The 26,052-nt window shown below is 40.2% G+C and overlaps 1 protein-coding gene and 1 long non-coding RNA gene across 3 annotated transcripts; both read right to left on the bottom strand.

Annotated features, from left to right (window-relative positions):
• Positions 1-1,262: 1,262 nt before the first annotated feature.
• Positions 1,263-17,692, bottom strand: sspn (sarcospan (Kras oncogene-associated gene)). The gene is made up of 3 exons (XM_088339179.1): positions 17,439-17,692; positions 12,402-12,488; positions 1,263-2,283 (listed from the first exon to the last, which is right to left on the bottom strand). Exons 1-3 carry the CDS (start codon positions 17,646-17,648, stop codon positions 1,930-1,932), a joined length of 651 nt encoding a protein of 216 aa, XP_088195305.1. The 5' UTR covers positions 17,649-17,692; the 3' UTR covers positions 1,263-1,929.
• Positions 17,693-19,872: 2,180 nt separating this feature from the next.
• LOC148362213 (uncharacterized) lies at positions 19,873-26,048 on the bottom strand. 2 transcript variants are annotated; one of them, XR_015850847.1, is made up of 3 exons: positions 25,658-26,048; positions 21,139-21,226; positions 19,873-20,122 (listed from the first exon to the last, which is right to left on the bottom strand). It is a non-coding gene; the product is annotated as an uncharacterized LOC148362213 (long non-coding RNA). The 2 variants fall into 2 exon arrangements; XR_015850848.1 differs by having other exon boundaries at positions 19,873-20,113.
• Positions 26,049-26,052: the final 4 nt, after the last annotated feature.

The raw sequence follows: 26,052 nt of genomic DNA, 5'->3' as shown, positions 1-26,052 counted from the left end.
TTGTAACTTTTCTTGTGTTACAATTATAAGCAATGGACTGAAATTGGATGTTCTAAAACGCCGTACACATAGGGTTAAGATTTCCGTTTTTTCTCGAAAATTGCCAAAATTTTACCATTTTGGGAAATTTCAAAGTCGTTGAGCTACCTCTAAATATTATCCAAATTGTTCAAAATTGCACACAGTGTGTTTTTATCGATATAAGAACATATGCGGGGGGTCAGAGCCCAATATTTCAAAAAAAAAAAAAATTTCGACCCCCATTAAGGACCACCCTATTGAGAAGGCATTACAACTGTGGCGGGACAGCAAACCACGAAGAATATATGAACTGAAAAATATGAAGTGGTTAAAACTGCATGAATATTTTGACTAATATTTAAGCAAATATTTTTGTGAACTGAAAAATCTGAAGTGATAACTGCTTTGAATTACCTATTAACTGTGATGATTAAAACTGAATTAATGTATAGATTCATATATTTCTTTATATATTTGTCGCAGATTTACAATTTCACTAAATTTTAGGGACCCATAGATCTCTGTTGGGACCCATAGATTTGTTAGCATGCGAGTCCCCGGGACCCATCACTTTTCACAGGTAAAATGAGCACTGCTACACTTATATAAAGGAACAATGCATAAATCCAAAAGTGGGGTTGGGGGAATATGAAAACCGGCATCAGAGTTCAAAATGACCGACACCTTTGGACCGATAGTAAATTGGAGTCTCGGTTTGGATTCATGGTTTTATCTGTGGTCACCAGGAGCAACGTCCTTTACTTTTTTTCTTGAAAAATTGCGTATCTGATTTTTCAAGTTCCTCTTGAATGTCTTCTAAAAATAAGCAGCGCACCCCCTTTGAAGACTTGCATGTGACTCGCATCGTACGAGCCTTTTGTGGTCATGTGATGTCTCATGGGCCGCAAAACAACAGCAGCACAAAAGCCTTCCAAGCATCACGCATGTGCGTTGCACTATTTTCTGTTCATAACGGAATTGTGAATATGCTTAATTGCTGTTAAAAGTGTCGAGAAAAACTGTTCAAACCTCACATTGTTTATTTGCTGTTAATAGTGTCAATAAAATTGCTCAAACCCCCCCCCCAAAAAATACATGTAGCGTGTAATAGCCGTGCCGATTTTGTTTTTCAGCCTAATTAACCTTGACGCTTCTCAGTCAACAGTCAAATACTTAAAATTTAAATTGTTACGCTTTTATCATATGTTCCCTGTTAGAGAAAACACATCTCTTTTTTGAAGTCAAGTCAAGTCATTTTTATTTGTACAGCCTTTAATCACAAAGAGTCTCAAAGGGCTTAACAGGTTTTTACACAGACTATTTTTTCAGACTATTATTACACCATCCCCTGATCTGGAACCAACATGGGGGCAAGGAAAAACTCAAAAACCTCAACATGAGGAAAATGATGAAACCTTTCAGGGTTACCAGACAGCGAAGGATGTTGCAATCACAAATAAATAATATCTCTGATATTGTCTAAGAAAAAGTATAGGTTATTCTTAGCTATAGAGCCGAAGTGTGTTTTAAGCTTAGATTTAAACATTTCCACTGAGCATGGCCAAACCGCAAGATTACCACCTTTTGATGCGGCTATTTTTTTTTTTTTAAATTGCTTAATGTGAACCTGAAAATGGGAATATTAGTCAAGTCAAGTTATGTTTATTGATTTAGCCCTTAATCAAAGAGTCTCAAAGGGCTGATTATTGCAAACCACAGACTATTATGACACCATCCCCTGATCTAAAACTTATATGAGGGCAAATTATACACAGATATTGTCAACATATCAATCAAGTTAAAGTATCCCTACCCAACCCTGATACCAAATACCACACAAAATAGCTATGACATCCCAACAAAGAGTCAAAGTGACCATGTCCACTTCGGTCCGCCACTTCCATCCTCTCACGCTTTATTCCACCGCTGGAAGGATCCGACTTGGAGACCAGAGAAGAAAACTTGGTAGCGCTTCTTCCACATGAGGAAGATGCCCACGGCGCAGACGAAAGCCTGGGCCAAGTTGAGCATGATCTGCAGCAGGTGGTAAAGCGTCAGTGTTTCGGTCACGTCCCGACAGTCGTGGACGCCCTGGTAGGTGAAGGTGCGAGCGATGGGGTCTCGAGGGTCCAGCGTGCAAATACAGGCCTCGGCGCTCGGTAGGCAACTCAGGCTGCTAATCTGTGCATGGTGATAACCGCAGAAGGCCACCACCAGCGTCGATATAACCAGGCCCAGCATGCACAAGGTAAAATACAACATCTGTGGGCGGAACAAAAAAAAACATTATACATACACAAGTTTGGGTAAAAACAGAACAAAAACAATAACTCAACAACAAAATAATAGTACAAAATATGTTCGAAAACGGGTAGTCAGAAGCAAATGCTTATATTCCCTACCCCTTCATCTTCCCTACTAAACACACCAATTATATAACAACAATTGTAATACTATTAATAATAACAGTTATGGTATAAAGACAGCAACAAAAACACAAAGTTAATCATAGTTCTAGACGCACTCGTATCACTCATACCCGATTTTCTTCATCCCTGTATTCAGCCAGGAATGTTTTTTTTGTGTTTAAATTTGAACAAGTGAATAGATCTTGTCTTGCAAACCGTTCCAGAACTTGACTCCACACACAAACACACACATACTTTTCCTGGTGCTTCTCACCTTTGGGATTATGAATTCACTACAGTCCCTAAGGTTATAATTTTCTTCTTTTCGAATGAATAATTTATGGATGTTTTCTGGCACTATGTTTTTGTTGACCTTAAATAGCAGTGAAAAATTTTACTAAATCATCTCATTTTAATAGTTTGGACTGCAGGGATAAAATATTAATTTGATCTCGATATCTTACCCTGTGTATAGTGCTTGGACATGTTGTTTTGAAGAAAATTCAGATTCAGATTCAGATCTACTTTATTGTCATTCTAGTCCACGTGTATACAGAACGAAATGTCGATACATCTGACCCGCACAGTTTCCTTGAATGTACAGATATAAATAAAATGTTGTATTGAGTTGGAGTATTGAGTACTAATAATATACTAAATAATTATGGCTATGTATAGTATTTTACAGTAGCGCAAATAGTGCAAGAGGAGCAGCTAACCAGATGTCCAAAAAGGGCAGTTAGGTAAACAAGTCAGGTAAACAGTAACAATAACACTGTAACAATAACGCTGTAAGTACAATAGTGCAGAGAAACAGCAATGCAATGCACTGTTACTTTTAAGGAATATAATATGAAACGATTTAGAAATACACCCGATAGATTGTTAGCGTGGTAAATCAGTGGTCAGCACTCTACGGGTCGCGGACCGGTACCTGGCCATGGGTACTTTGGTACCGGGCAGCATAGAAAGAAAAACAAGTTCCTTGATTTTTTTTTACCAAGTGAACTTGAACCAGGGCTTTGAACTTGAACCAGGATTTTGAGGTGGTACGTTCCAATTAAAGTTAGTGTGGTTCGCATAGGCGAGCGCAATTACCTGTCAGTGCAACTGTTACGATGAAAACAAGGATTCAAACGAAAAATGTGCTTATTCCCAGTTAGCGGAGGCTAAACAAATTTGCTACAATGGAATAACTTTTGGCAACAGAGTTGGAGGCTACATGGATCCCTAGGTCAAGAACACCACATTCATACCACATGACACCAACAAGCCTTCTGCAGGGTTAGTTTGTCTGGCAAATTTGTATTTTTAGTCACTTGGCACAGGAATCACCGTGACATTTTGCATTAAACGTTAAAATAGCAACCATACTGTGTTGCTATTTGCACGTCTGCCTCACAGTTCAGAGGTCTCAAGTTCAATTTCAGCTACCAGCCTTGTGTGGAATTAGCATGTTTTCCCCGGGCCTTCGGGCACTACAGCTCACTCCCACATTCCAAAACATGGCGAAGATGGGCTGAGCTCCCCAGCCACCCTCGTTAGGATAAGCAATTCGGAAAATGGATGTATGTGGTTTTGATGTGATGTGAAAGTGGTGTTTGCAACTTGAAATGTGGCTCAAAGTAAGTACTGCAGCCTCACTCAGCTCATTCCTCAAGTAGTAATAAACTCTTCATTTTCATCTTTTTTGGCATTTGAGTTGGCATTTGGAATGCGATTAAAACAGACCTTTTTTTACCGTTTCTATTTTCAGGCTACACTAACAAAACAAAAAATGGAAACGAGCATGAAATCACTCACAACTGCTCAAACACACACTGCCACCGCACAACAGCCCACATTTACTGCTTCCTATAGTGTTGCCAGTCCAAAAACAGCGTTGCTAAAAGTAGGATAAAAGCAGATAGGGGTGGTGGGAAATAATTGTAAAGGCTCTTTGAACTCATTTGGGAATTAACACCATACCTGTCAACCTAAGTTTTTGCCGTACAAAGTATGTTTATTATGCATTTTAAGACATGTACGACGTACAAGGAAATCTGTAAGGAAAAACGCAAATTTGTCAATCATGGGTACCATCCGGTATACACCGACTATCATGAAACGGCAAATCAATCAAGTCAAACGAGTTCGCCGCGGTAGCCTCTATCTCGGTATTGGGTTTTTTTCAGTGCAAACAAAGTGAGCGGTTTGATGCTACTGTGTGCATGCGTCTGCCGCCTCGGATTTCTTGTGGTAGTTATGTAGGGAAAGGTGGTCCGTCTCTTTTTAGAGAACCGGCTTTTTCGGCTCAACTCATTAAAGAGAGCCGGCTCTCAAACGGCTCACTTGCTTTGATGCATTATATTACGAATCATTATTGTTGTAGGGGCAGCACGGCGGCGCAGTGGTTAGCGCTTGTGCGGCACAGTTCATGTCATGGGAACCTGTCGTGGGTTCAAATCCAGCTCCAGACATCCTGTGCGGAGTTTGTATGTTCTCCCCGTGCTTGCGTGGGTTTCCTCCGGGCACTCCGGTTTCCTCCCACGTTCCAAAAACATGCATTTCAGGTGAATTGGCCGGTCCAAATTGTCCCTAGGTGTGAATGAGCGAATGAGTTGTCTGTCCCTGTGTGCCCTGCGATTGGCTGGCAACCAGTTCAGGGTGTCCCCTGCCCACTGCCCGGAGATGGCTGGGATGGGCTCCAGCCCCCCCCGCGACCCTAATGAGGATAAGCGGTACGGCTGATGAGATGAGATGAGAGATTATTGTTGTATAAAGAAGTTAGTATAAAAGGAGAAAATGAAAATATACTGATTAAAGGTAATTTAATGCAGAAAAATGAATTAATAATTTGAATTAGAAAATGTATTATTCTACTTAATCATATTTGCATGTATTTTTTCCTTCTACAGTGAACGTCCAAGCTACTTCATTTTTGAGCTTTTTTTTATAATAAACCTCATTCATGTCGAGCAACTCAGTATCTCACAACAAAATATTAATTAACAATATATATGATATAACGAAACACATGTACAGTATAACATGTTAAACTACATAAATAAACACGTTTGGAAAAAAAAAATGGTGTAAGATTATTTTGTGTTTTATAAGGGAAAATACAGCATTTTGTAAGGGCAGCATTTTTGTACGTAACACATACTTAAAGAGAAAATATTTTACATCCAACTTTTTAAAAACACCTAAAACAATGCACCCCTCCTTTAATATGGGTAGAATTTCGCTGAGGTTGATTTTAAAGTGTCTGAAGCCTAGTTTATGGCATATGAGTCAGAGGTCATCCGGAGATAAAGACAGAACGATTCGTATTCAGAGGCCAAAGTTCATCTTCAGCCTGTTATAACGTGCCACATGATGAGCACATGCATACCATACCAAAAAAAACGCTTTTGTCCCTTGTCACAATGTATGTCAGTGTGTTTCTATGTTTTTTTTTCCCTATCTCCTATCTAATCATTAACTCCAAGAGCTCGATGTCGTGCAGGCTACTCGTAATATTCCCCTCGGATCAGGACCCCACGTCATGCCCCTTTGCCAGTTTGGATCTAAAAATAAGCTTGTAAAATGTCACTATGGCTTTCTGGTGTTTATGTCACAAGAGCAATCACAGTTAAGTCTTATCATGATCCTTTACTCATATAATGGCAACGCCCTCCTCGTGGAATTGTACGAGACAGTGAGTTGCACCTGATTACGGTCCATCTCCTCATCTCATGTCATTAGCTGCACCGCTTATCCTCAGTAGGGTCGCGGGGGTGCTGGAGCCCATCCCAGCAATCATCAGGCAGTGGGCAGGGGACAATTACGTTCCAATTCTATGCTAATTTTGGCACAGCACGAAATCCGAACCTTAGTTTTGACAAAACGTCCTACCCTCCAGTGAGGTCCTACTTCGGGCTGACCTGAAAACAGCAATTTGGTTTTCTTTGTATTCAAGTAAAACCAGCAACATTGAAACTCAGAATTGTTGCAAGCAAACTTTTACTGATGATATAAAACGAGGGTTGGCATAGGCATACATGCACGGCGTGATTACCGTAGTCAGCAAACACCATGCTAGAAAGTAACTACAGAAAAACACTCTAGGTGTAAAAGTTATGTCAGAAAACAGTATTTTGAAGCAAGGAAAGAGTCAAATAAGACCAAATCAAATTAAAATCGTAGGTAATCATCCCTTTTCAAGGGAGTGCACGTGCGCACTGGCAGGGTTCGGTAGGGTTACTTTAACTTGATTACTTTCAATTACTTTTGGATTACTCCAATACCAAATATGCTAATATAAGACAAAAGAAACTAAATATGAATACAATGATGACTCACAACACGTGGTAAGCTTTCTCTCCTGGCTTTGATCTCTTTGATCTCCGGCAAAACTAACATAAAATGCGACAGAAACAAAATGAAAATAAATCCAAACAGCTTGCCAACATCATTTTAAAAATGATGACTCACAACACATGGTAAGCTTTCTCTCCTGGCTTTGATCTCTTTAATCTCCGGCAAAAGTAACATTTAATGCGACAGAAACAAAATGAAAATAAATCCAAACAGCTTGCCAACATCATTTTTGCCGTTCCATGTATTCCGATACTCCCCGAGCCTGCACAACATTTAGTCATTTTATTCACATTTAGTTTCTTTTGTCTTTTATTAGCATATTTGGTATTGGAGTAATCCAAAAGTCATTGAAAGTAATCAAGTTAAAGTAACCCTACCCAACCCTGGTGACATGTTATTGATAAAATGTCGATGAACTTTTGTAACTCATCTGTCGTTAAAACATGGTACTAATTAAAAACCTTTGATCACCCATTGTTACTCCTTTGCTCACGATTTAACAAACAACACTAAATCCTCCAAATTTATATTTAACTACAAAGTTCAACAGGATACAGTTAAGATGGTGCCGTGTGAAGCAAAAAGTACCAGGATGCTGATTTTCCCTTCATGCAAATATTCTCCCTAAGGTATATAATTTTATTTAAGCCAATTTTACAATGATAAAATAACATTCTGAAACTAGGGAGTTAGCTTGTATGCCCATATTTAGTTGGAAGTCACCAAGGGCAAATGGTAGGCAGAACAAGGAGGATGGGCAGTGGCTTGTACAGAAACAACAAAACCTGAGCACAAAATCTACGGCAGAATTGTGTCAAATTTTGTCTTTTTATTTGTAAAGTTATTTTTGAAGTACTGGCGAAAATAATAAAATGTATTCGACCATTCCCATTAATGGAGAACGAAATCTTCGAGCGGTTTAAAGCCCAGAGACAAAATAGATATGGAGTATCTCGGCTAGGTGTTAACCTGAAAGTTTAAGATTACACAAGCCCAAAAATGTAAAGGCCTCAATGCTTCCACAGGTTGGTGAACGGGTACACTATTTTTTTTATTATGTGGCTATTTTTAAGCAGTATTAGGGGGTCGATTTTAACGGATATGCGACAATTTGTAACTAGATAATTACTTTTGGAGTAAAGCCATACTTTTGGATGTCAGTAATCCCGGGGAACATTAAGGACTTTTTAAAATGAAGTAACTAGTACTTGTAACTGATTACAGCGGAACCTCGGTTTTTGAACGACTCACAGTTCGAACAAACCGTAGTCCGAACAAAAAAATTGAAAAATTCTTGCTTCGTAGTTCGAACAAAAATCGGAGTTCGAACGTCGGTACGACAGCTATGGCTAACTGTAGTGCAGTGGTACCATCTAGGGGTGGATGTTTCACATCACATTTTTTTTACTCTTTTTAATTTTCTCAGGTGCAATTGCACCTCCACTACACTAGGGGGCGTCCAAGATGAAACAAATGTGTAGCAAATGGGCCAAGTTACAGAATTTCGTCGAACTCCGCCACCCCGATGAAGCTGCAGCCACCAGAGTCATCAATGACTTTAACGACACTGTCATGAACCACTTCCGAAAAGTGCTAAAAAGAAGGCAGAAGATAGACATTTTAAGAGAAAAGAACATCCTGTAGCCGAGTCATCCGTAGCAAAGAGATTTGAAGGTGTGAGCACCCCTCAGACAAAAGAGCTCCCCGAAGTTTTTATGGAAGGGGACTCTCCTTCCAAACAATCATTTTCCTTCCTCCTCCATCCCTCTCCACCGTCCACCTGCGCCTTCTGCTGACCACCACAAAGGTAAAAAAATCCTATTCATAATTCTTTTTTTTTTATCCTTTTTTTAAATTTTTACACGTTCATGTTAGCGTAATCTTTCGTACGGAAGATTACGATAACACGAACGTACGATTAGCCTGGGTTACATTTATGTTATTTGTGTCTTAAAGGTAAACAAAGGTAAACATTCAGGGTGTTGGAACGGATTAAAACAATTTACATTATTTGTAATGGGAAAAATGATTTCGGTGTTCGAACAAATCGCTTTTCGAACAGGGTTCTGGAACGCATTTTGGTCGAGAACCGAGGTTCCTCTGTACTTGTTTTCAGTAAAGCACCCAACACTGCGTGTAAATAGGTCTTTTTTCCATAGCATTAATAAAATTTATTATGGGGGGAATAAACAGCAAAATAAAATGCGTTGACGACACAAATGAAGCAAATTCCGGTTGAGCTTTAACTTCTCGCATGTTCATGAGAGCTGTCGAGACGAACATTTAGAAATAAATTTGACATTTGTGGCAACAATTGAGTTAATTCATTGTTAAATTAATTGATTGGGGGATTGTACTTTCAGGTACTCAACAATATATTAGTATTTAGAATGATTTCCTCATTCCAGCCTAATCTTGAGGGAATCGGTTCCCATGATAAGTCATTTGAAAACAGAAAGTAGCATAATTTTAATTTCATTCAAATTCAAACAAACACATTGTACTGTTATTTATTGCCTTTTTCAAAGAATATTAAGGAAATTTGTCTTCATTTTATGTGCTTGTGGTTTATGTGTTTGTTCTTTGTAAAGCTGACTACAGTATTCACAAAGTGAACATTTGTAACAGTCTGAAAAGGTTTCCATTGATTATCAATGATTCCTTCAGTCATTCATCAAAGCTAACTTGTATTGTTTTCTTTTATAAAAGGTCTTCTCAAACCTTCTTGTACATTTCTTTTTTTTTCTTTTGTTCTTCAAATAATCATCTCCAAACAGAAGAGAAGCTTCAGCGACAGTCTTGTTCCATGGACAGACTGAGGAGATCATTTCTTCCTCATGCCATGAGGCTCTTTAACTCCACCCGGAGGAGTAAAAGCCCACTTTAAAGCACACCCCTACAGTGCATATTACCCTATTTTTATTACAGTGTGTATTTTATGTAGCACTATTTAAATACTCTATATCAACACGTTACATTTTGTATTTATGTTTTATATTCCTTTTAATTTAATATTGTTTTATTTTTTATTTTCAACACAAGGATACTGCTGGAAGTGTGAATTTCCCTACGGGGATGAATAAAGCATCTATCTATCTATCTATCTATCTATCTATCTATCTAAAAAAGAATACATAGGGTTGTTTAATAATGGTAAGTACAATTGTATCTGAGTAACAATCAGGTATTTATCATAACTAAATAACAATAGTATTACATTAAATTCTCTTCTCACATAGCTTGGCCTCACAGTGCAAAATATTGATGTCATACACATAGTACATGTATACAAATGAAAACTACTCAATTTTGGAAAAATACCTCTAGTGTTAGCATGTAAAAAATTAGCACGAGTCCGGCCAGCAGGTAACAAAAACGTGTGAGAAAAGGGACACACAAACCATTGAGAAAATGTTTAGTTCGTAAAAGCTTGGCATTATTCCCGTTTGGAACACATTCTTCATCACTTTCGCATGTGTAAAACGAAAAATAAGCTACTGCGTTGTGCACAAAACTTCCCGAATGAAGTCGATGGGAAACAATTCAGTTGTGTGTCATGATTGCTGATTCAGGGCACCTGTGACTGCCCAATTGGCGCCAACAGCCCAGAGAGATGATTGGTTCAGAGACTCTTTTTAAACCCCCGGCTTCCAAGAGGAAGCTGTCAGACCGTTTGCAAACCTATGCTCCCAGCTAGGCAAGCTCATACCTTCCAACATTTTCCTGCCCTGTTTTCTCCTACCTGATACCTGTTGCCGACCTGTTTCTGGACACGTTTCTGCCCTGATCTGCCCTCACGATCACCGACCTGTTTTGCCCTGTTTCCTGCCTGATACCTGTTGCCGACCCCTTTTATGAACTCGATACCGCCCTTGCTCTCCCGTCCTGGCTAGTGACCAGTATCCCTGCTGCTTACGATTATCCCCATCTTCCGCGTTCCATCCGTGTCCGTCGATCATCGGATTGTGAAAGCAAGCACTGCTCTCCCTCTTTATCAATAACACTGAGTAAACGAATGCTAATGGGACCTGCCTCCCTTCCTGGCTTGTGACATTGTATTTTTTTTTGCAGTGTTTCATGACTGAAGAAAGAAATCCTAACTTCTCTGTGGCTCTTACCTGTATTAGTTTCACATAAGCGTATCTCAAATGGTTGCTCGGGTTATGTCACGTTCCTGTCTCTCTTTAGGTTTCACCGCTAGCTCTCCCTCTTTCTCTTTTCTAGCTCTATCGACCTTACCTTATTTGGTCACTCACTTCTGGGTTCAATTCACTCACTGCTGTGGTCAATTGTCCTGATTTCCCTCCTATTAGGACTCTCCCTTGTCAAAACACTCCTCCGCCTTCTTATCTTTTTGGTGGTTCTTTGCCTTTGCACATTTTTCTTAGCCCTTTATTCCAGTGTACCGAACACTTGCCTGCCCTTCCGCACCTCGAATACCACCTGACAAATTTTTGAACTGTCGCCTCGGCTCACCATGTTAACTAGAACACCGACCCCTCACCTGCTTCTTAGACCATGATTACCTGAATTTCCTTGGACCGAAACCTGCATGGATAAAGATCTACCTTCGTACACTAATCTGTCCCTGCACTGTCTTTCTGCACCCCCTAGAGCAGGGGTGTCAAACTCATTTCAACCCGGGGGCCACATGATAGAACAAACATTCTCTCGGGGGCCGGACTAGTATATCAGAGAGGGTGAAAAAGATAATACAAAGCGAAGGAGAGAAAAAGAGAGAGGGTGGGACAAAGAGAGAGAAAGGGAGAAAGAGAGAGAGAGAGAGAGAGAAGAGGGAGAACGTGAAACGTGAGAAACAAGAGCTAAAGACAATTAATGAGACAGGGAAAAAAAGAGAGAGAAAGAAAGATATCCAAAGAGAAATAGAGAGAAGGAGAGAAAACAAAAGAGAGAAAGAGAGAATGGGAGGAGAAAATGGGAAACCTAGACAGAGAGATAATGAGAGAAAAGGAAGAGAGAGCAAAATAAAGTAAAAAGACAAAGAGAGAGAAAGAGACAAAGAGAAACAAAGAAAGAGAAAAAGAAAGACAGACACAGAAAGAGAGAGAGAGAGAGAGAGAGAGAGAGAGAGAGAGAGAGATATCCAAATAGAGAGAAGGAGAGAAAAAAGGATAGAAACAGAGAATGGGAGAAGGGGAGAATGGGAAACCTAGAGAGAGAGATAAAGAGAGAAAAGGAAGAGAGAGCAAAAGAAAGTATAAAGACAAAGAGAGAGAAATAGACAAAGAGAAACAAAGAAAGAGAAAAAGAGAGACAGACACAGAAAGTGTAAGAGAGAGAGGCAGAGAGAGAGAGAAAGAAATGCAAGTACAGTGTCTTTGTGAGAGGCACCTGGCTTTGGCAATATCAAGTGGACCTATTTCCACCTGCAGCTTGTTTTTCTCTTGCGCTTCTCTGAGCGTTGTCTCGCGGGCCGGATTCAATCCCTTAGCGGGCCTGATCGGGCCCCCGGGCCGCATGTTTGACAACCCTGCCCTAGAGGGAATCCTTGACAGGTAGCCCTTGCCCTTACGTCGATTTTTCAGTAACTCTGCCCGAATCAGAGGACCTCACTTTTTGTGCAAGACGGGAACCTCAACAACATGAAGTCCAGTTTTTTGGACGCACCTTTACGACGAACTGCGCAGTCGAGCGCTCGTCTGGGCGGTGGGTGACGCAGTACAGAATGAATCCCACAATGGCGGCCAAACACAACTGCGGAACAAAACAGGCACATTAGTTTCAAGCATTTCGATCACTTTCAATCCATTTCAACATTGCATTTGTTTTTCTCAAGTAATGAAGCACAACACATTGTTTTTGCTCGCGTGTTGACGAAGCGATAGCATCTTGACTGATGACATGACTTTTTCGAACTCTACAGACACTTTCTTTCACACTACACGTTGAGGCCAGTCTTGTGACCGACAGACAGAATCTCATTTTACCGTTACTGCCAAGTTCTTAAGGGCTAAACAACAGTCTCTAGAAAGTAGTTGACGACCTCTGTGTTTTTACTCGGATTCATCTCGTGGAAAGCTAACTCGGGACGCAGTACCCGGGACTCGGGTGACAGAAGAGATGTTAGCAAAGGTTGAATTGTTGAGCTTAAAGCGTTCTTACTTTTTGGGTAGAAGGAAATAGCAACAGACTGGTTAGCACGTCCACCTCACAGTTCTGAGGTCCTGAATTCAATTCAATTGCCACTGGTCTCTAATGTTCCCTCTAATTTTCACACAGAGTCGGTGAGCAACGCTTGAAACAACAGTGAGCGACAGCAATCCCATGTGTGGTAACTAAGTCATTATCAAACATGTCCAAAACTTAACATCAAGTTACACTTTGCTGAGTTTCTGGCAATGCAAAATGATTTTTCACTTTTGAATGAATTGACTCATGTATTATTGCAAAGGTTGTACGTCCTACAAACATCATTTGTTTTTACAACAATTCTTTCACAAGATTTCCATTTCTTTTTTTTCCTGGTATCTTTTGTCGCTTATTCAGTCAGTTGCACGATACACAACTGTATTTGATCACATTTTTTAGTGGAAGTACAATGTTGGCAACAAGATTGACTTGGTATAATTGGAAATTATTTGAATGCAACACAAACTTTTTCCTCATTTTCCATGTTTTTTTCAATTTTTTTTTAAATCCTTTAAAAAGAAATCTCATTGTGTTTATTTTTTCCTAGCTGTTACTTTTTTCTTGCTTTTTTGTTCTCTATTACCTTTTTTATCTTTATTTGTTTTTTTTTTTTCCTGCTCTTTTTTTTCTCTTTTTCTCTCCTTTTGTTTCGTTTTTTTCTCAGCTTTTCACTACTTTTTCATTTTGAAATTGTTTTTTTTTTGTTCTATTCCCCCCTCTTCCTTTAAGTCATCTTGTGCATAATTTTACATAATATTTGGTCATATAGGGATAAAAGAAGCAAAAACAACCTGAAGAGCCGTTAAGGACCCGAGGAGCCGGTTCCTTTTAGTGAGCCGAGCCGAAGAAGCCGGTTCTCGAAAAACTCTACTGACTTTACTCAACTTCGTTCTCCTTCGACCTTGACTTCAAAATACTGCATTTAGAACACAGCATCAGGGGAACCCGTGTATTTTTACCTTCATGCACTGTAACTTTGACTTAATTCGCTTCTTAATTAGCAATTTTGAGCCCTGATTTTTCTGAGCTGGCTAGATTTTCTTGTGCGCACACACGCAGCTTAGAGGGAACATTGCTGGTCTCCCTGTGCAGGGTTTGCATGTTCTCCATGTTCTCCCTGGAGACTCCCACATTCCAAAAACATGCATGGCAGGTCAAATTTGTCTATAGGTATGAGTGAATGCGTGAGCAGTTGTCAGTCTCTGTGTGTTCTGCGACTGGCTGGAAACCAGTTCAGAGTGTCCCCTGCCCACTGATAAAAACAGGAGACAAAATTTGGCGCACTCTTATGTGGTTGATTTCTCAAACAAACGTAGGAAGACATGTTATCTTGGCCATCAACACCGTAAGGCAAAAGCTGCTTTACTTGGAGGACAAAATCACAAGCACAGTGTTATATGTGGGGCACTGATCTCTACCCGGGCGAGGACAAGCTACACGAACACATGGCAGAGCTCAGGGGGGCAACTTCTTTGGGTTCATTGTAAGCCTTTTTTTTTGCATCTCAAATAAAAGTGACTTTTGATGGTTTCAATAAAAACGCCTGTCGGTTCAAAATAGGTACGAAGTTGAGCCTCGATTCCCCAAAAAATCTGCTATGACATTTTGATTTAGACTTAAGGCTTGTTTCCCCGGACGGTGTCTGTAATGATCAGGGTTGGGTAGGGTTACTTTAACTGGATTACTTTCAATGACTTTTGAATGACTCCAATACCAAATATGCTAATAAAAGACATCATCATCATTTCATTTTATTTCATTTACAAAAGGATCGACATATGTGTTAAATGGAAGACATTGAGCTCAACTGGTTTCCCCTGCCGTCTCCCAGTAGCCTACGTGACATCAGCTTATTTTACACACCGCGTTGTATCACACCTGTAACTCTGCCTGTGGCTTTTTTTTGTGCTCTTAAATTGATCCGGCCGGCTGTGAGATTTAATCTGTTTCAACATGTGTCAACCATTTACCAAATTGTTGAAATTGCCGACTGTAGTCCTAAGATTGTGCACTATTGACTCTTAGAATGTGTCGGTCTGGAATGGTTTACTATCTATGATGTATCTAGGCCCGGTATTGCAGTACCTCCGGGATAGGTGCGTTCGCATTGATCCCTGCTTGGCCCTGTGGCTAGGACCTTGACTCAGCCTCTTGGCTGGAAACAAATGTCTCGGCCTCTTGGCTTTGCAGTGTATTATGATTTGACCGATAACAGATAATGGATAATTGATAAAGAATATAGAACAATAAACCTTACTAAATTCCCCCCACCCTTGAAATGTTTTGACACGTAGGTTTTTATGGCCGTTTTGTTTCAACACCTATATTTTTGATTCACACACTAGGAACATTTTTACAGGTACAAATAGTATTTTTGTGCCTTTTTATGGGGATTTCTTTTTATGGGGATTCCTTTTTGACCGCAATCTCACGCCATAGGCACGGGGTTCTTGCCTTCAGCGATGATCAGGGTTGGGTAAGATTACTTTAACTGGATTACTTTCAATGACTTTTGGATGACTCCAATACCAAATATGCTAATAAAAGACAAAAGAAACTAAATATGAATAAAATGATGACTCACAACACGTGGTAAGCTTTCTCTCCTGGCTTTGATCTCTTTGATCTCCGGCAAAACTAACATAAAATGCGACGGAAACAAAATGAAAATAAATCCAAACAGCTTGCCAACATCATTTTTGCCGTTCCATGTATTCCGTTACTCCCCAAGCCTGCACAACATTTAGTCATTTTATTCATATTTAGTTTCTTTTGTCTTTTATTAGCATATTTGGTATTGGAGTCATCCAAAAGTAATTGAAAGTAATCCAGTTCAAGTAACCCTACCCAACCCTGCTCATTTCATACATTTGATGAAATCATCAAATGACACACAGTGAAATAAAATGTATTGAAGAATTAGCTTTTGTCTAGAGAGCGCGTTTGGCAGTTTTTTCAATTTTGTCTGAAAATATATGATGTGGCTCTCTCAATTTCTTTTTAAAACATTTTTTGCTTTTATGGCTCTTTTGGGTCAATAAGGTTCCTGACCCCTGCTCTATCGTGTACAGGTGTAGGTATTCGAACAGGGATGTCGTCGTAACTTAGCCAGGATCTAATGTCTAATGACCGCCTTCACTCAACTAAATCAACAATGTAAACTTACGCACACACCCATCCAAAATGGCCGCAGCTACTTGGCCCGGATGTATATGACGTGAGAGGAACTATCAATAGCGAGATATTGGATTTCTCCCGAACCTTTTACCAAATTTTAACCCCGATGCGGCAAACAGTTTGCCCAGCCCTAGTTTAGGGTCGAGTTGCCATGCTTCAAATTCAAGAATTTATCAGGATACTCCTCAAGCAACACATAGTCTTTAAAGGGTGGATTTCAACTACCTTTTACTTTGTGAGCAATGTTCCCTGTCATTTTCCCCGGGTCTGAGCGTTCACGCAAAGTCGGTGAGCAACGCTTGAAACAACAGTGAGCAACAGCAATCCCAAGTGTGGCAACTAAGCCGTTATCAAACATGTCCAAAACTTGACATCAAGTTACATTTTGCTGAGTTTCCGGCAATGCAAACTTATTTTTCTCTTTTGGATGAATTGACTCATGTTCTATTGCAAAGGTTGTACGGCCTACAAACGTCATTTGTTATTACAAATCTTTCACAAGATTTCCATTTCTTTTTTTTCCTGGTATTTTTTGTCGCATTATATTAACATTTTTGGGGGCTTGTTTAGTCGGTTGTTAGATACAGAACTGTACTTAATCACATTTTTTAGTGGAAGTACAATGTTGGCAACAAGATTCACTTGATATCATTGGAAATTATTTGAATGCAACACAAACTTTTTCTTCTTTTTTCGGTGTTTTTAAAAAAAAAAAAATCTCATCGTGTTTATTTTTTTCCGAGCTGTTACTTTTTTCTTTTTGTTCTCTTTTTCTTTCTTTTCTTTTTTTCTGGCTTTTTTCTAAATTCTTCCTTCTTTTTTTCCTCTTCCCTTTGTTCCTTCTTTTTCTCAGCTTTTCACTACTTTTTCATTTTTGTATTTTTTTCTTTTTTGTTCTATTCCCCCCTTCCTTTAAGTCATTTTGTGCATAATTTTACTTAATATCTGGTCATGTTGGGATTAAAGAAGCAAAAACAACATAAAGAGCCATTTAGGACCCAAAAGAGCCGATTCCTTTTTAGTGAGCCGAGCCGAAGAAGCCGGTTCTCTACTAACTTTACTCAACTTCGTTTGACTTCAAATTACCTTCATGCACTGTAACTTTGACTTAAGTCGCTTCTTAATAAGTAATTTTGAGCCCTCATTTTTGTGCGCTGGCTAGATTTTCTTGTGCGCTGAGAATGTGTGAGCAGTGTGCAATTGCGCACGGGCACACTTAGAGGGAACACTGTTTGTGAGTCAAGTGAGTATTTAGGCCCAAAATAGTGACATATGAAATAATACACTCAAAGCGTCCGTGCAGGGAATGCAGAAGGCGAGCACAAAAGTGGCGCTTACGATGATCCCGGCCCAATGCGGCGTCTCCCTGGCCGTGAGCGAGGGGCTGATGGCCAACATGAGGAAGGCCAAGACTGTGACTGCGACACCCAGCAGAAGCTGCGACAGGGCCACGAGCAAAGGGAAACGGCACACTCGGCATTTGTCTGACGCCCGACTGACTTCCCCTTCCCCCCTCCTGCCGCCATCCGAGGAAGATTTCTTGCCCATGGTTCCTCTCACTAACCAAGCGATCCTCGGTCCTCGGCGCTTTGTTTAAGAAAAACCGTTAATGCCTGCAGCCTCCCGCCCCCAGCTCTTATTCCCCTCCCTACCCGAGGCCTCCTCTCGCCATAGCCGCTATTTGGAAACAGAGGAAGGACTGGCTGGACAAATATGGAAAACATTTGGAACAGATTCCTTGAGCTTCTTGTGTGCCACATATAGAGCAGGCAGCTTACAGTGTAGAGTACCGGAGCGAGAGGCTGTCTGGGAGTCGTAAAGGGGGATTCCAACGTACTACTGCGACGTTCATGAGTTCACTGATGTTATGACTTTATTGACAATGTTGAAAGTAGTCAATCGAGACACTTTTACATGCAGGCAATGTTCCCTGTAATTTTCCACGGGTCTGAGCGTTCACACAAAGTCGATGAGCAACGCTTGAAACAACAGTGAGCAACAGCAATGCCAAGTGTGGCAACTTATCCATTATCAAACATGTCCAAAACTTAACATCAAGTTACATTTTGTTGAGCTTCTGGCAATGCAAAATTATTTTTCACTTTTGAATGAATTGACTTATGTACTATTGCAAAGGTTGTACGGCCGACAAACGTCGTTTGTTTTTACAACAATTCTTTCACAATATTTCCATTTCTTTTTTTTTCCTGGTATCTTTTGTCCCATAATACTAACATTTTGGGGGCTTATTGAGTTGGTTGCACGATACACAACTGTATTTAATCACATTTTTTAGTGGAAGTATAATGTTGGCAACAAGATTGACTTGGTATAGTTGGAAATTATTTGAATGAAACACAAACTTTTTCTTCTTTTACCCTGTTTTTCCCCATTTTTTAAAAATTCCTTTAAAAAATGTGTTTATTTTTCCGAGCTGTTACTTTTTTGTTTTTGTTCTCTATTCATTTTTTTCCTTTGTTTCTTTCTTTTCTTTTTTCTGGCTTTTTTTCTGAATTTTTCCTTCTTTTTTCTCTTCCTTTTGTTTATTTTTTTCTCAGCTTTTCACTCCTTTTTCATTTTGGTATTTTTTTCTTTTTTGTTCTATTTCCCCTTCCTTTAAGTAATTTTGTGCATAATTTCACATAATATTTGGTCATATAGGGATGAAAGAAGCAAAAACAACCTGAAGAGCCGTTTAGGACCCGAAAGAGCCGGTCCCTTTTAGTGAGCCGAGCCGAAAAAGCCGGTTCTCGAAAAACTCTACTGACTTTACTCAACTTCGTTCTACTTCGACATTGACTTCAAAATACCGCATTTAGAACACAGTGTCAGGGTAACCCGTGTATTTTTACCTTCATGCCTGTTATCTGAACTGTTTTGCCCCGTTACCTGCTACCGACCTCGCTTACGAACTCGACACCTCCTTTGATCTCCAGTCCCGGCCGACGACTTGCTATTCCCGCCTGTCTCCGATCCTCCTCGCCAGACCTGGAAGTGCCACTTCCGCACCGCTCGCTCCTTTTGTCCGTCAGCCATCGGATCGTGGAAGCAAGCCTTACTCTCCCTCTTTATTAATAAAAACTGAGAAAACAAGCGCTATTGGGTCCTTTGTCCATTTCTGGTCTGTGACATTAATTAGCCGTCTCAAATTGTCCCTAGGTGTGAATGAGCGAGTGAGATGTATTTCTCAGTGTGCCCCGCGACTGGCTGGCAACCGGTTCAGGGTGTCCCCTGCCCGAAGATAGCTGGGATGGGCTCCAGCACCCCCGTGACCCTTCTGAGGATAAGCGGTGCAGATAATGGATGGATGGATGCTTTTGGGAGGACAGGAACGGACCAATTATTTTTAAATTATTTCTTAAAATTTTGAGCAACGAGCACAATCCTAGAAAAAAAATCAAGCTTGTACCATAGTATTTAAAAATACTTTCCTAAGAAATATAAGAAGGTATGGAATAAGCGCCGCTAGCTGAGCTCCATGGAGGTTTGTGTGGCACGTGTTGTGGCACACAGCTGTGCTGCTGTCATGGTTACCATGCACCGCATGAATGCGTACGCATGAACAGGAGCAATATAAGCAACGCACGTTTTCATGGTTTACATGCAATTTGCTGTTTAGGAGAAGTTATGCTTACATTTTGTTAGGAATTCAATATTAAAACGTTTACTAAATAGTTCGAATTAGTTATCTGACTCCATTAACCAAACACAACCTATATTCACCTAACAGTGCGCGCTCGTTTCTTGATGGAAAAGATGGACGAGAGACCGGCATTTCAACACGGGGGCAGATTTAACTTCTCAAACAAATTAACTAGGTGAACTTCATCGAATATGGCCGAATTAGCCGAATTGGTCGAATTAGTGTCGCTCGAGTCTCTGTCAAGCCTCCTCTCTCGTTCTTTTCTGCTTCTCTTCTCGGCCCACGTGTTTTTCGCAAGCTGGTGTGCCGGCTCCTCCCATGGGCGTGCCAGGAAAGCCCCCACGTGGGCTCCACCACCTCGCCTCGATGTCTGGAAAAACTCAAAACAGCAGAGCGTTTATCAAAACAATGCCTGCCGTCCTTCGTCAGAGTCCTGTCATCAACAGTACCAGACAAAACTTTTCGCATTCGGATCAGCGTGACCTGTCATTGAACTTAAGCCTACTCTGGGAAAATCTTCATCGCACTCAAAAAATGTAACTTGTATTCAATCGTATAAAATCTTTTATAGTCAAATGTATATGACCACTCAGGAGTGTTTATTTAGCCACGGACTGCTACGTCAACAAGACCCATCGGCCTACAAAGCAGCGAGGCAGAGTGGCAAGAGAGCGGCGTGACCGGAGGAGGAAGCGAGGTTGTCGGGCCGGGCTAACCGCTAGGCTAAAGGCTAAACCCTTCAAAACGCCTCTCCTATCCATTTTCCTCCCCAACGTTCGCTCTCTGGACAAAAAACTGGACCATTTACAACTGGAACTAACATCGAACCGCGAGATGACGAACTGCTGCTCTAAAATTCTGACGAAGACATGGTTAAACTTATCTATCTCGGCTGACGCTCAAGGAAACTGTGCGGGTCAGATGTTTCGACATTTCGTTCTGTATACACGTTTACACGAATGACAATAAAGTATATCTGAATCTAAATCTGAATCTGAAAATCCTTTAATTTATTTATTTGAGCGATGGAGTTGTTGTCCTTTTGTATTGCCCTTAAGTTAAAAACACACTACCAACATGCAATACAAAGCTGTTCACGATTAATCAGGACCAGAATCACTCGCAAAAAGGGAAAATCCATGAAGTAGCGTCGTTGAATCTCTCTGAACGGATTACCCCCTATTTTCCTGCACAGAGCCTCTGCTCAGAAAAATGCTATTCTACTTGTGATTCCAAGAGCCAAGAAGAAATCAGCAGGCTCGAGAGCGTTCACCATCCAGGCCCAGGTGGTGATGAATGCTCTGCCTCCGGAGATAAAATCTGCTGCCTCAGTGGAAGTTTTTAAATCTAGATTTAGGACACACTTCTATTCTATAGCTTATGATTAATGCCTACCTCATACTTTTCTTTTTTGCTCCTGTCTGGCTGTCTGGATGGAGGGAGAAGGACGTATCGCGATGAGTCAGCTAACCAGCGCCTGGACCTGAAACATGTCAACATCATATTAAGAAAGTGGGTCTGGAGCCTCCTCTTAAAAATATCAATGGTCACTCCAGACCTGATTATTTTCTTAAATTATCATCATGGTTGGGTAGGGTTACTTTAACTGGATTACTTTCAATGACTTTTGGATTACTCCAATACCAAATATGCTAATAAAAGACAAAAGAAACTAAATAGGAATAAAATGACAAAATTTTGTGCAGGCTTGGGGAGTAACGCAATACATGGAACGGCAAAAATGATGTTGGCAAGCTGTTTGGATTTATTTTCATTTTGTTTCTGTCGCATTTTATGTTCGTTTTGCCGGAGATCAAAGAGATCAAAGCCAGGAGAGAAAGCTTACCGCGTGTTGTGAGTCATCATTTTATTCAGATTTAGTTTCTTTTGTCTTTTATTAGCATATTTGGTATTGGAGTCATCCAAAAGTAATTGAAAGTAATCCAGTTAAAGTAACCCTACCCAACCCTGACTATCATGTTTCTTTCATTAAAAGTGTAACATTTTTTATTAACATGATCACTGTGTAATTCGGGATTTTACTCTATTTTGACCTGTTTTTCAGGTTTCGCCTATTTCTTTACATTGTTTTTTGGAGAAAAATAACAAAAACAATACTTGAATCAGCAAAGATTATCATCCATCAGAACTAGATTCTTACTTGTTTCTTTTTTTTTTTTAAATGACAAAATAATTAAAATAATTATGTGTAAAACTTTCAATTTATCATTTTTTTAACCTCGTATCTTAATTGGCTTTATCAAATGAAATAAGTTATTTAATATATTCACCTCTCCTACCTCTTGAAAGGGTAACTAATATACAAATTTTAGGGTAAAAAGGGTCATCTGTTGCCACCTACAGGTATGGATGAACGTACAGGCACTGGAAGAAAGTAATCACATATTTGGGAGACTACTGTCACAACCCGAACAGACGGTGGACCTAGACACGTAAAATTTTCACACAAGCTTTATTTTACGGGAACAGGGCCGTCATGCGCGGGAACGCCAGTGATTCAGCGATTGCCGGGCAGAAGAAGTGAGACAGAGAAGAACACAGCGCGAGAAAACAGGAAGCCAGGGGCAGACGAGATCGAAACCGGACAGGACAGACGGGATTGATACCAGATACTGGATACATGAACAAGATACTGGACACTGGATACTGGAGCAAGATACCGGACTGGACGGGACAGAAGGAATCGATGCCGGATACTGGATACAACAGCAAGATACCGTACAGGACGGCAATGACGGGATCGATACCTGATACTGGGTACACGAGCAAGATACTGGACAGGACGGGACAGACGGGATCGATAATGGATACTGGATACTGGAGCAAGATACCAGACGGGACGGGACAGACAGGATCGATACCGGGTACTGGATACTGGATACAACAGCAAGATACCGGACAGGACGGGACAGACGGGATCAATGCTGGGTACTGGAGCAAGATACCGGACAGGACAGGACAGACGGGATCGATACCGGATACTGGATACAGAAGCAGGATACCAGACGGAGTCAAAACACAAGTCTTGCAAGTGCATAGGTTCGTTGACGGACTGACAAGGAGTGAATGAGAGCACTGAGTTTAAATAGGAAGGGAGCCAATCAGGCAACGAGCAGCAGCTGGCCCCAAACGAGCGGGCCCAGGTGAGGGCAATGGGCAATCGTGACAACTACTGCTACTACTTCTACTTCTACTACAACTACAACTACAACTAATAATAATAATAATAATAATAATAATAATAGTAGTAGTAGGGCAGCACGGCGGCGCAGTGATTAGCACGTGTGCCGCACAGTTCTGAGGTCATGAGATTGAACCTCCTGTGTGGAGTTTGCATGTTCTCCCCGTGCTTGCGTGGGTTCCCTCCGGAAACTCCGTTTTTTTCCCACATTCCAAAAACATGCATGTCAGGTTAATTGACTGTCCCTGTGTGCCCTCCGATTGGCTGGCAACCAGTTTAGGGTGTCCCTTGCCCACTGCCCGAAGATAGCTGGGATGGGCTCCAGCACCCTCGGGCCCCTACTGAGGATAAGCGGAGTAGATAATGGATGGATGGATGGATAGTAGTACAGTGGGACCTCGGTTATCGCGGTTAATGGGGACCAAAACCACCCGCGAAAAGTGAAATTCTGCAAAGTAGCGACGCCCCTTCAATTTTTTTTAAATTTTTTAAAATGTTTTAATTATTTTATTCTATTATTATTATTTTTTAGACCTGTGAAGCTCTGAACCCGGGAACATGGAACCACGAAGTAGCGACGCCCCTTCAAAAAAGCTTAAAATTTTTATTTATTTGTTTTTTTAAAGTATTTTATTTTATTAATTTTTTTTTTTAGGCCCGCGAAGCTCTGAACCCACAAACGTCGAACCGCGAAGGTTCCACTGTAGTAACAAAATAACAAATTTGGGCAAGTTGCTGCGACACACTGATTAAAAAACACTGAGATACTGATTGATTGATTGATTGATTGATTGATTATTGGACGGATAAATGGATGAATGGACGGACGGGCTGGTGGATGGATGGACTGACTGACTGTTGGAATTCTTAATTGATTGCTTGTTCTATTGATTGATTGATTTATTAATTCATGGATAATGAATGAAAGATTGAACGGATGGACAGGTAGGTAGGTAAGCTGGTGAATGGATGGATGGATGGATGGACGGACGGATGGATGGATGGATGGATGGATGGACAGACTGACTGACGGATTCCTTAATTGATTTATTGCTTGTTTTATTGATTGATCTATTTATGAATTCATGGATGATGAATGAAAGATTGAATGGATGGAAAATCAACTTTTGTTAGCATAAATCACAACTGCAGTTATTCAGTGCCACAATGTATCAATATATTTTCAGAAGTACTGCCAAAATGTAAAAATATGTTGGTTTTTTTGTTTTATTTTAAAAATGTATTATAAAGGGATTGCCGTGGCTCTTCAGTAAATATCAAGCCTCTGGGAATGAATCCAATATGAAAAAAATCCCGATTAGATGGCAGGAGTTGCTATCAAATCTTATATATGTTTTATATCAGATTTTTGTCTACACATCGAGGTGGCCTCCACTTCTTAATGTTTTTCCTGTATCCAGTGATTGAGAGTGTGTAGGCGGTGTAAGGCGAATAAAAGGATAAGGACAGAAAGACGCTTCAGCTGAGCTTTATTCTCTTTCTCTAAAAGATGATGGAGTCCCTTCGTCATCGTCTGGGCCCACGTCTACAATAACACAACTGTTATGGTAACCAAAATCAGGGATCCCCTCACCAAAAACTTCGAGCTTTTAAAATGCTGTTATTTAAATTTGGTAATGCTTGACCATCCTCCAAAACGGGCTGGCTACGCACGTTTTTAGGTGCAGTAGGTGGATTTTGACCTATTTGAGCCTTAAACACTTTCTGCCCTCCTCAGGAAAGACCAATGCCCACACATGGCTTCCTGGTAACACCCCTGTGTAGGACGTTTCACCTGGGTAGCATACCTGTCAACCTCCAGGGCTCCATGCCCTTACAAAAATGTTGTATTTTCCCTTACAAAATACAAAATAATCTTACACCATATTTTTTTTTCAAACGTGTTTATTTATGTAATTTGACATGTTACATTGTACATGTGTTTCGTTATATCATATATATTGTTAATTAACATTTTGTTGTGAGATACTGAGTTGCTCGACATGAATGAGGTTTATTATTAAAAAAGTTCAAAAATGAAGTCGCTTGGACGTTCACTGTAGAAGGATAAAATACATGCAAATATAATTAGGTAGAATAATGCATTTTCTTATTCAAATTATTAATTTATTTTCCGCATTAAATTATTGTTGGTAATATACTGACTAAAGGGATAACTTTTAATCAGTATATTTTTATTTTCTCCTTTTATACTAACTTCTCTATACAACAATAATGATTCGTAATAAAATGCATCAAAGCAAGTGAGCCGGTTGAGAGCCATCTCTCTTTAATGAGTTGAGCCGAAAAAGCCGGTTCTCTAAAAAGAGACGGATTTCCTTTTACTACATAACTACCACATGAAATCCGAGGCGGCAGACGCATGAGCACGGTAGCATCGAACCACTCGCTTCGTTTGCAACGGGAAAAAAACGGTGCCGAGATAGAGGCTACCGCGGCGAACTTGGTGTACACCAGATGGTACCCATCATTGACAAATTTGCGTTTTTCCGCACAGATTTTCTTGTACGTCGTACACGTCTTAAAATGCATAATAAACATACTTTGTATGGCAAAAACCTACAAGTTGACATGCAGGGTTGGGTAGGGTTACTTTAACTGGATTAATTTCAATTACTTTTGGATTACTCCAATACCAAATATGCTGATAAAAGACAAAAGAAACTAAATATGAATAAAATGATGACTCACAACACGTGGTAACCTTTCTCTCCTGGCTTTGATCTCCGGCAAAACTGACATAAAATGCGACAGAAACAAAATGAAAAGAAATCCAAACACCTTGCCAACATCATTTGAATGTATGTTACATCTAAAGTACTCAGGGTTGGGTAGGGTTACTTTAACTGGATTACTTTCAATGACTTTTGGATGACTCCAATACCAAATATGCTAATAAAAGACAAATGAAACTAAATATGAATAACATTATAACTCACATCACGTGGTAAACTTTCTCTCCTGGCTTTGATCTCTTTGATTTCCGGCAAAACTAACATAAAATGCGACAGAAACAAAATGAAAATGAATCCAATCATTTTTGCCGTTACATGTATTCCGTTACTCCCCAAGCCTGCACGAAATTG

This window comes from Urocampus carinirostris, chromosome 7 (genome assembly GCF_059441175.1).
Source record: "Urocampus carinirostris isolate Australia breed hairy pipefish chromosome 7, RoL_Ucar_1.0, whole genome shotgun sequence".
In the NCBI taxonomy this organism is placed as follows: domain Eukaryota; kingdom Metazoa; phylum Chordata; class Actinopteri; order Syngnathiformes; family Syngnathidae; genus Urocampus; species Urocampus carinirostris.
Note: the sequence above shows the minus strand (reverse complement) of the source record. Positions and strands in the feature narration are given on the sequence as shown.